This window comes from Diorhabda sublineata, chromosome 1 (genome assembly GCF_026230105.1).
Source record: "Diorhabda sublineata isolate icDioSubl1.1 chromosome 1, icDioSubl1.1, whole genome shotgun sequence".
In the NCBI taxonomy this organism is placed as follows: domain Eukaryota; kingdom Metazoa; phylum Arthropoda; class Insecta; order Coleoptera; family Chrysomelidae; genus Diorhabda; species Diorhabda sublineata.
This window is the reverse complement of record NC_079474.1, coordinates 19,089,575-19,101,538: the sequence shown is the minus strand read 5'-3', so window position 1 is coordinate 19,101,538 and position 11,964 is coordinate 19,089,575. Positions and strand designations below refer to the sequence as shown.

The 11,964-nt window shown below is 33.6% G+C and overlaps 1 protein-coding gene across 5 annotated transcripts in view; it reads right to left on the bottom strand.

The window, feature by feature from the left end:
* The window catches only part of LOC130443311 (uncharacterized), a 55,174-nt gene that overhangs the window by 23,203 nt on the left and 20,007 nt on the right, over nt 1-11,964 (bottom strand). For all 5 annotated transcript variants that reach the window (XM_056779071.1, XM_056780642.1, XM_056778282.1 and 2 more), the window contains exons 7-9: nt 10,668-10,828; nt 9,971-10,045; nt 4,669-4,793 (exon numbers count right to left, since the gene is read on the bottom strand). In XM_056779071.1, coding sequence (XP_056635049.1) covers nt 4,669-4,793; nt 9,971-10,045; nt 10,668-10,828 — 361 coding nt within the window. The remainder of the gene's footprint in view (nt 1-4,668; nt 4,794-9,970; nt 10,046-10,667; nt 10,829-11,964) is intronic.

Sequence of the window (11,964 nt, the reverse complement as noted above, 5' to 3'; positions counted from 1 at the left end):
CTGCGGAAGTAAATTTCCATCATATTCAAAATACATTAATACCGAGTGTTTGATTCGCCACATCCTTATAATTCATTGATAATAAATAATAATTCTTATAAATATTTAAATACGAACAAATCTTATACGTAGAGCGGTTCATGACTTCTTCGTCTCATATAATAAATAGAGTGATAATATTTATGCACGTATCAGTGACAAGTCTTAACAAGTTTCAACCTGCTGCATCGATCCTTTGTGACCAGCGCCTAGAAACAAAATAAATGGTAGCACAGACCGGCATTTCCAAAAACAACTTTTTTAAGGATCCTACCCGAGCATTTATATACGACAAAAATTATTGTAAAAAGAATTCTCTGAGCGGTGCAAAAACTGCATAGAGTAAAACGATATGAGCGATTTTTAAAAGTTTGCCCCGAGGACCGGGAGAAGGTAATTCGATCGATTGTAACAGGTAACTTAAGAGAGTCCATGGAATGGTATCGGAAAGGAGAACCAGTGCCAAAAAAGCAAGGCTTATAAACAAAGTGATCCTTTTGATTGACTTTAAAGAATCGAATACATCCGTGAACGAGGCATATTACTTTGATTTACTAAAGCAGTTGCCTCATCGAAAAAGTGTGGCAAATCAGCCGAATGTGCGCGCTTGCCTCATGATAATGCTACAGTCCACACTGTTTCGCTTTTCAAGGTACACACAAAGCTTCACAAAGTTTGAACACGTACCATATAGATCTGATCTGGCCCCGTCAGAATATTTTTTGTTCGCAAAAGTTTAAAGTCGAGTTAAGGGTTGGGTAAAAGATTTAACAGCGTCGATGACACTCAACGAATATTTTGACTTTAAAGATGCATCATATTTTTATTGTGGTATAAAAGCGTGAAAAGGGAGGATGCATTGAACACTAATTCCAGTTTTTCTTTCACTTATGACATTTTTTCTGTCAGGTAAAGAACTTATGGACCGCACTACGTACCAATTTATGTCGTGCAAAATTTTAGATCGAATACGATTTTTTACATCAACTATGAAAGAGGAAGATTTAGTAATTAGAAAAAAGTTAGCTAATACTGGCACATAGAGCAATAACTTTCGTCATATGCCTCTAATTATAGTGCGTACGCATAATTAACTGCGGACTTATTTGAGTTTCGAGTTGATGTATCATTTACAACTTCAATCTTATAAATATTATGTAGCGGTAAAACTTGATTATGTCGGTCAATAGTTCACAAAATTCGCCAAAAATTTCAAAATAACGTATTTAAATAGTTACTGGTTCAATACTGACGTTTTCACCTGCAGATAAACAGGTAGAGGATCGCGAGGAACTAGTATTTCAAGTTTATGTTTTATGATAACATTTTTTTAACATAAATTTTAGATATTTATCAAACACTCGATATGTACATTCCATTGGTTACTACAATTGATGACGCTGACTATATAATAAACGTAATACCACTAGTTTCAAGAATATACAACGCATTAGTATTAGGTGTCTGTATTTGAGATCCAAATAAACTAATTTCAATAAGTAGTAGCACCACGTAATATCAAAATATCTATTTGGTTCACCCCAAATATACCTTCAAAACGATAAAGTCAAAAAAGACTGTTATGTCCCTTGTTAAAATCAGCTCAACATTTTGAGTGATTAGTGATACTTTTCGCGCTGTTGCGTCTTCGCGCCGATTATAGACGATCGTCATAAAACGCGCCATATTGTTCTTCACGAACAATCAGTTTGGTTTGGATGACGGAAAGTAGTTTTTAATTCCAGCGGGAAAACCTCCTTCGCGGGAATTTTCACATTTATACTACTAAACTATAAAGTGAGACAAATTTCTTACAGTCCACTCTATAGTTTAGTGGATAAATGAGACGATTGCTGCCAAGGTCGTTTCCCCGCTGGAATTAATTTTCGCGGGAGAAGGTTTATTGGTGGAAAATATTTGTATAAAATAGGTTAATCAAGTCATTAGGTTTTAGTTCAGTCTCTGAAGTGGTTATCTTAACTTGTCGAAACGCGCGTTAAACAGTGTAATTGTGAGTGTTGGTGTAGTAATAGAGTAACAGTGTGTTCAGTATAGGCTGGATTCAAAGTTCTAGACTATGCAGATGATCTGGTAGTGATAGTAAGGGGCAAGCACGAAGACATAACTTTTGCCATGATGCAAACGGTACTAAGCACTGCAGGGTTGATGAGAAACTCTCGATCAGCTCTAGTAAAATATTAGTCCCATTTACCAGAGGGAAATCTATTCAAAAAATAAAAACGCTGATCTGCCTGGGTATTACAATGGTAATAATAACCCCATAATAGACTTAGAGGGGATGTTAAAACCTGTCTCCTCTTCAACTTATTAAGCAACGCTCACAAGCTAAGACAGAAAGTAAATCTGATAGGTCGCCGAGGAATTCTAGGGAGCAGTAACAAACCAATGGACTTAATGCACATCATGATGGACATAGTCATCCCATTCGAAATGGTAAGTAATCTGTGCTCAGTAGTGTTCGTATAGAAGCCACACTATTCACTTATTGAGTGCACGTCCAAGATAATGCAAACAAACTTTAGGGGTACTAGCTAACAGGAACGAAGTGGCTACGATCCACCAAGGTTTACTGTGGCCTTATGAGGTGTCACATTAATAACGAATTCCACTGATGGCAAAGGATCAGATCGAGTCTGACTGGAGGAGCACTCCAGGCTTAAGGCAATACAATAGATTCATAACTAATTTGTATGAAATTTAAAATGATTCAAAAGAAATTTTCGAAATGATCTTTTCTAAAACTAGTGGTACCTTGTTTATTAAAAGCGGGTGGTAAACCAAATCTTCTATTAATAATATTAAGCTTTCTAACTACAACCAAATATTTACTGCTATCTCTTACAGAACATATAAACCTGTTAGAAACGGTACAAACTAAAATACCAAATCTTAAATACATATTAGTTATTACAAGCAAACATAAGACCAATGCAAGAAACAGTATCTACAGCTCATGTTCCCTACAATTGAATTAATTTGATTTATTATTACGTAGAAAAAGTATTCCTAGAATATATAGTGAAACGTCTGTCCATCACGGGTCATCATAAATCATTGTTCCCTCGTTGGGCGTTAAGCACATTTTTTCTAATAGTTCCTCCGATAGAATTTTTTAGAGGTCTCGTAGGTTAAACATCTGAAACTTGGAAGAATCTACTGCCATTTCGATTACAATCAGCATCTCGTGGAAAACCAAGGGACAGTTGTTGCGGTATGTTTCTTGAGCAATCAAACAGTGACTCAAATCTAGCTCAATCGTAAAGTGGTACTCTATTTTTCCCTTGAAAAGAATTTGTTTTACTTCCTCATACTCCTCACTATATAAACCAGATACTCCTCATCCTGTGCTATCATTACTTAGTCGTCAGCAAAAAATTCAATGGGAACGCAACCCTAAATACCTCTAATTCGTCAAAACTACCCCTAATTGCTTTGAAACTTGGCTTAATGACAGTTTCAAGCAAACTGATTGAAAGTTTCAATGGGCACGGAACCTGAACCTCCCAAAACTACACATAAAGAGTTCAAGGGTACCATAAGAGGAGGGATTCGGCCAGTTTTTCTGAGATATTGTCACTAATACGGCTTTCTTTGAATTATCATCGTGCCAAATTAAAAAGAAAATGGCAGAGTCGTTTTAGCGGAGTTGGGGAGGTTTATGGAGTTTCGAGCCGAAACCCTTCCTCTTATAGTAAACTTGGGCTCTTCATAGTAGTTTGGGGAAATTGGTGGGGGTTAGTATCCATTAAGACTTAATGAATTGGCTTTGAACTAACATTGTACCGAGTTTCAGTAAAATTTTCCAAAACTCAATTTCTTTAAAGATTGAGCGGGGTATTTTAACGTATAGATGTTTCTTTTTGCCTGGAATTCCCATTCCCCTCTCCATTCTTTTTCCAAAGTTTTAGGTTATTTTCCTTGAAAGTTCTGAACGGAATAGTTGATGTGGAACATCCTGTAAATGTCCTTCAGTCGTTACAAAACGTATAATAAACCTTCTTTGGGTCTATAAATACTAGGTGTACATTTTTGTTTTTGTTCTTTTTCTTTTTTAGTTGTTGAATTGTGCAGATGTGATTTATCATAGATCTTTCAACTGCGAATCCTACCTGTTCTCCTATCTTGTATCTGTTGTTCAATACTGTTTCCATGTATTATTCCGTATATTCTTTCCCTTGAAGCCATGACACATAACCCACGATAGTTTTCACATAGTTTGCGATCTCCTTTTTTCAAAAGCGATGTCATGTATCCTTATTGACATTTTCCATTTATTACTTCTAATAACAGATGTCGTAGTAACCGGATCCGTATTCGATTAATTCCGGAACGATTCCTCTAGTTTCGGTCGCTTTACCACTTTTGAGTGTTTTTACTGTTTTACAAACTCCTCCTTAAGTTATTTAGATTTGATTTTTAAAATGTGTACTCTCACAATCGCGAATATACTAGAATCTGTTGTTTTGGTTGCCTACCTGACAGGAAAATAATCTAATTTTGTAAATTTCTTAGGAATCAAACAATTAATAATATTTCAACTGTTGATGATCGGTAATTTAATTGTTAGGAACATATTTTAAAATAGAAACAAGAAGAAATAGTACATACCGCTTAAATTGCTGTCAGCGAGAGGTAACAGAGGATGCGCGGAAATGCTGTTCCCGACAGTTGTCGAATGCGAATGCATGTTGCTGGCGCTCGAATGTGCGCTAGAATGACGGAACGATTGCGACCTGCAGAACCAAAAAAGAGAACGAGGAATTCAATAAATATCTTAATAAATATTTCTACACACTTAACAGTTAATATTTCTAACAAGATATTTTCTTTTTTTCTTTTCATTTTTTGGATATATGGAGCACGGTAGAATCTTTTTAATAATTAATGTCGTTTCTATATGTATCAATAATTAAAACAATCAAATATCAATATTGAATCGCTCCAATTGTATTGTGACAAAAACTTTAGAATCAACAGTGTATAACATGCTTTTTAGCCGGTTATGTTTTTAATATTCATCTGTTGATTTATTATGGTCCAATGGTCAATTATGTTCAAGTTTTTGGAGAAATTAATTTGTTATCGACCCCCCACTCTATTTTAAAACTTCAATTAATAGACTTAGCAATCTACCAAGCACTTTTCAAACAAAAATTTATGCAATTGAAAAATGTTTCCTGGTCAATTTAGATGGGGACTATCCATCTGTCTGATAGCCAAGCAGCTATTACTTAGCTTTAATATCATAAAATCCAAATTCTTTTGGGATTATTTAGAAAAATTAAACGGACTAATCAAGAAAAATGAAATTTTCCTACAATTGATTCCGGGACACATGGATTGAAGGGAAATAAAAGAGATGATAAGCTTGCTAAAACAGGAGTAGACAAGCCCTTCATGGGACCTGAACCCTTCTCTGGTATCAGCTACAGAACAATGGAAGAAAACACTGGAAAAGGTAGATAGGAGCAAAACCAATTATTGAGACAACAGAAAGGGACTGAGACAGGCAAATACTCTTTTTATAAACTATAACCAGGGTAGATCTGCTGAATCTAAAAGACTTATTAAGAACAAATAACGAGTACTAACAGGAGATCTTAATAGGTGATACCGCGTGCAGATTTTGTTGTACACTGGGTTCTGCAGTATAGCAGCAAGAAAGTGGGTCGCAATGTATATGATGCCTCAATATCTACATTCATACATATAACAAAATAACTTTTAGGAAATTTGTGGTGGCACTTTTCCTTATATCCATTGATAAATTTTTTCAATACCTTTTTAACTTTGCTTTTTATATATAGTGCTAACAAAATTCAATTATTTTTCATAATTTCCTTTCATTTAAATAAAATTTTATATGATTATTTCCGTGTAAATGTATTTTGAGAAACAGAGCGAATACAATAGAAAAAAATTCTATCAGGTTATACTTGAAAAAAATATAAACTCGTGAGCAAAAAATCGACTCAAGTAGCACGCTCGCGGTCAAAAGTCTTTAGAAAAAATCTGTAGCTTCTTTTATTCTTTTTCTGATTTTATCATCTCAAAGCAATTAAGGAAGGAATCTTAAACTATGAACAATGCTTATAATTAAACAGTGAAGACAATATAAGCTTAAATTCATCAAAATAATAATTTATTTCAAATTAACCAATGAATATTTAGTGTTCCCCCCAATGGCACTAATAACAGCTATTCCATTTTCCAGTGAACGCCGTTTTGAGGTCCAATTTCGTGGCTGATGCAGATTTTCTAGCCCGAACTTTTCTCTCAAATTTATCTCATAAATGCTCGAAAAGATCTAAGTCCATCCTGTAAATACTGTCGTACGGAATCAGTAATATGTTGACCACCATTGTTTAGAATTAGGATGAAGTTTTCGCCGATGAAAGTGGCGTAGGAAACGTCGTTATCCCCTAAAATTTCTTCTATGTATCGGTTTTCGTTTTTACTTCCATGGAAATGTCCGCTCAAACTATTTAGAACCCTCCTCCAAAAGCCACGTTTCTTCAGGTCTTTTGTTGACTCCTCCTGTTCTGTCGCTACCATGCATGCATATTCTGATCGTAGACGGTGGGCTGGGGTTAAATCAGTACCAGTAGATGACTTGTTTGGTTCAAGGTTAGCTGCTTTTAGTCTTCTTCTGACTATCCAGCCACTCGCGTTTCTGTGAGCTCTTATTAGACTTAATGAATCAGTTATCTGTATCAGATGTGCTTCTTTTACTTCCGGAACGCATTTTCGATGAAGGTAAGTGGTTTCTTGGCAACGACGGTAAACTCTGGAAACAGCAGCAGTTCAGTGTACTGTCCACTTCTTGCTAACTCTGGCCTTGTCGCAGGGAGACCGTTTGAGCATCTTTATCACTTATTGTGTCCATTTTCAGGTAGAATTCTTGTTTGTTGTTAACGAAGATGTGTATGGGTTGATGTTTAATAGCTAAATGATAGTATTTGGTCAGGTAAATAACCTTTTATAAATATTAGTGACTTGAGATTGCAGTGGTATCGTTTTTTTTGCTCACGAGTGTATTTCCTAGAAAATAAATATAGAAACGACATTATTTTTTATAGAGAAAATTTCGAAGCCCTTCCTCCTTCCCTTTTAAAAGTAGCTACATGTAAATAAAAAATAAACTGTCGGAAAACAGCATTTTCCAATTTTAAAATGCTACAAAACAACCATGCTCCACACTCCACAATTCAGCTACCTATTTTACTTTAACAAGATTTTACTGGGAGTTTTAAAAAATACTTTTAGTAATTATAAGCGAAAAGCGAACTATTTACTGCCTTGTAGATTGTTGATATATATCAAGAAAATATTTTGACAAATGTCAAATAACAAATTTTCATCCTTTGATTTGAAACAGATTCGATTCTCAGACAATGTTATCAGTAAAATCTGATAATTATAGTCTAAATAAAAATAAATAAAATAAATAAAAATTTTGAGGTGGAAACCTCTATCCGTATTCCTACGTGTGAGACAGTACGTAACTCCATAGTAATACACCTGGAGTGTTTGAAATAGAAGATATAATAGCTAAAGCCATTCCATATTCTTAATTTTCTAAAAGAAGTAGGATTAATTGATCAGGTATAAGCACTGTGTCGTAGCAAGAAGAGGATACCCAATAGATTCTTTGAGGTGCAGTGTATATACCACCAAACACACACAGATGGGTAAGAACGGATGAATGGACGAGGATTAGAGCAAAGACTTTGAAACCTAAGACAAGATATTAAGTAGTTAGGGGTCTAAAATGTTGGTACATAGATGAGGATGTAAATGACAGAATTGTTACGAAGAGTTGCTATAGAGTCGATCGGTTTATTACTAGGAATATATAGAACACAAAAAAGCGAATGGAATAAAATGAAGGGATACAAAGTTGAGTAGAATTGGTGGATTAAGAAGAAATATAAACCAAAATCAAGCCTCATGAAAGGCTATGGGATGAGTATTAGAATCCAGAAACAGGCCAAAATAGATGCACCATCCAAAATAGATGATGCTGTAAAAGTATAAAGTAATAGATAAAGATGTGTCAGTACATCTGTAGTACTTGCCTTGGTAGCAATTATCATCTTATCAGTTGTTGTTTTTTTCTTTTGTTTTCATTATTTTTTCGTTTTGTTGAATTTATTCATCTTATTGTTGATCAACAATATGATGATACTTGTTACCAAGACCAGTACTATCGAGGAACTGATATATATTTATCTATTACTTATACTTCTACAGGATCAACTAGTTGGGATTGTGAATCTGGGTCTCCTCTTCTTGCTGAGGCACAGTGTTTATACCTGATCTTCTTTTAGAAAATTTAGAATATGGAATGGCTTTAGCTACCAAAGATCTACATCTTCTATTTCAAACACTTCGAGGGAATATGGATAAAAGTTTCCACCTCTACGTATTATTCCCTGCTAGACCTTGCATCTTCAGGTGTTCTCTCCTATACTGGACTACATTTGTTCTTACTTTGATTGAGACAATCAAGAGTATTTTTACCTGTTTCAACCCTTACAGATTCTTCTAGTAACTGATTTAACAAGACTCTAACAAGTCTGTCTGCTACTTCATTTCCTTTCGATCCAGTGTGTCCCAGAAACCATTAAGATGACAATTTGCTTATTTTTGGAACTCTAAGCTTCTGTTTGGTTATTGAACAATCTCCTGTTTGTGATAATTCTTCTTTGAGTTGTATTGGACACATTTTTTACTTACATATATTTCTGCTTGAAAAAGACTTAATGCATTCCCCAAACTTTCTCCATATACGCCTGCTTCAATTCCGTTTGCTGTTTTGGATCAATCTGGGTTCCATTAAAAGAAATTTCTGTCCTCTTCGAGTATGGTGGTTCTTTTTACATCATAGTTTTCAGGTAAACTTTTTCCAAAAGCTAAACTTTTTCAGTATATTATCTCAAGTATGCTCCAAATTTTATAATTTTTTTCGTTCAGTTTATTCTTGGTGGCTCCTCCACTGAAAATTCTGAATGAGGTTTTCCTGCGACGCTTTCCAATCGTATATGGAAGATTTAGAATCACTTCTAGTACAGCTGTTGGGCATGTTCTCATGGCTCGGTATTTAATCTTGAGGCATGCTCCAGATTTGATCACTTTTTCAAGGAACGTTCGGTTTACCCCTGGTGGCTCCTCTGAAAATTCTGAGCTAGGTTTTTCTGCCACGCTTTTCAATCATATATGGGGGATTTAGAATCATTTCTAGTACAGCATGTTCTCATGGCTCGGTATTTCATCCTGAGGCATGCTCCAGATTTGATTACTTGTTCAAGGAAAGTTCAGTTTATTCCTGGTCTAAACATTTTTAGCAATATTTTTTTTCTACACGGTTTCCAATAGTATATGGATATGGAAGATTTATGGCATTGGTTTTACATATCAATACTTTCAGTGCCCCAGATCACTGCCTCATCTTACAACACTATTTCTAATTCTTTCAATGTGTCCATTGTACTGCTTATTATTCATATATTTTCATTTCTATGTTTCTGTTCCATAAGTTTTCCATGTGAGTCCCAAAAATGTCTTTCTAAAGTACATCTCAATTAAATGGATGTATACTAAACGTAGGGTTAAGGATATTTCAAAACTGATTATAAATACCATAACTCAGATATTCCAAAGATGATTTAAGTTTAATTGAAAGCAATTTTGTCAAAATATTTGTAATGGTATCAACAATCTAGTACAATACGAAACTTTTTATAAAAATTTTATATACAACTACTTCAAATGGGGATATAATAGGCAATACTTATTTCAGTAATAACGTGTATGAGTGTGAATGTAATTATGTAATAGTGTTCTCAGTGTAATCGTCAAATAAAAAAAAATAAAATCGAGGTCATGCCACAAAAAATATTGTACTTACCTTTGGAATGTTTGACGTTTCACATAATTATCTCTAACAAATTCTATTATTTGTTTTTGTGTTTTACCACTATACCTGAAATAACAAAATTTTAATATAATTAAAAGATTATTCAATTTTGAATATTTTCTAATGATTTTCAATTGCATAAGCTATATTTCATGCTGGAAAACTTATTATAGCTACTCCCTATACTTTGTACTTATTTCAGATTCATTGATCTCTTCTGTGATTTATCACTGGTGTAAGAGGAATAATAAAAAAGAACTAGAAATAAATGACAAAAAATATTAACTCCTCAAGGACTAGTGTTTACAAATGGCCACAGTAAATATACAATTTTACCGCTCGAATTTCAAAAAAAGCTTAGGAAAATATTGGATAGTTGTCAGCGTATACATTCACTTGGATGTGTATAACGTTTTCTCTATTCTCTTTCTCTATTCATGGCAAGTTGCAGATAGTGGTCGAACAGCTGTTTGTCAACAGGTTGACGGAACTACAACTTCAAGTACAAATTCTCTTTTCACCAGAAACAAATATTCATACTTTTGTGATGTTGTATTTATGTGAACACAAATACATGTTCCATGTTTTTCACATTTTTTGCAGACGCGGCTTTTTCGTTAGAGGTGGTAAAAAAACTAGTTGATGTTGATAAAAACCGAAATTATTTAGACTCTCATGGGTTGATTACCTAAATGAACTTCCTCTCGACAAGACTCTAGTTTTATGCCTCGATACATGTTTAACGGAAGCACATCGAAAGAATCCATGGTTTTCTACACACTTTTTCCAAAAATTTTTACATTCGTTTCTGCCTTCGAAGAAAAAGTCAACCATATCTCTATAATAACCCTGAAAAAAATGATAAAACTAATATAATTAACAGTATTTTCAATAAATGGTCAAAAACTGATTCCGAATATTTTAGGTAATGTGAAAAGAAATAATAGACAAATATAACTAGTACATCTCTAAAAACTACATCTATTAAAAATTAACGCATAATTATTAGGGCTCTATTTACAATTAAATAATGTTCTGGAATTTGTGCTAGAATTGATAAAGGGTGATTCGTTTCGGAAAAAATTGTTTTCGGTGCTCAAGCAAAATATTAATCTACATATAGAAAAAAAATTATCACCAAGTTTCAGCTCTTAATATAAATTTTAAGTACTTAAAATTTAAATATAAAGTTTTATCATTTAAAATGCATGTAAAAAAATTTTAAATGGTAAAACTTTATATTTAAACTATAAGTAATTAAAATTGATATTAAGGGCTCAAAATCTTGTTGAGCGAGAATTTTTTTCTATATGTAGATTAATATTTTCCTTAAGCACCGAAAAAAAGGAATTTTTTGGAAATGAATCACTTTAATGACTAGTGCTATGAAAACACCTCCAACCAGAGTACTTAAGGTCACACACCCCTTCATTTAGTAACAGACAGATCAAAATATATAGAGAAGGTACAAAAAATGTGATTATCAAAAGCCTGGTTCTGTTTAACTAAATTTTTTAATTATTTCATCATGATAAAATAATTTAAAAAATAAGTATCAAAAAGAACTTCACCACCTTGCTACGACGAACGACTGAAAGAGTGAGAATTACTTTTTAATGGTAGATTTATATACTGCAGTAACCAGCACTGGAGTATTTGGGGCTTATATCAAATACTTATTATCTCTAGGTTCCTGTTTAAAGTCATTGCAGATAAAAATACTTGATACTAAAAGACGTTAGGGAATGAACCTCAAAATAAATATGACACAGCACTTCTGATAATTAAATAAGTATCAAAGTACTGAGTTCTTTTTTTATTAATTCATCTAAGACAAGTATAAGAATTTAATCTTTGTTCTTGGTCAATTATGAACCAAAACAAATCATGAGACCTATACAATGATCAAAAAAGAAGCACAAATACTTTTTATCGATCCAAAGATTTTGTGTGATGCAGAAATGCTCCTAAAAGAGTTTCCGAAG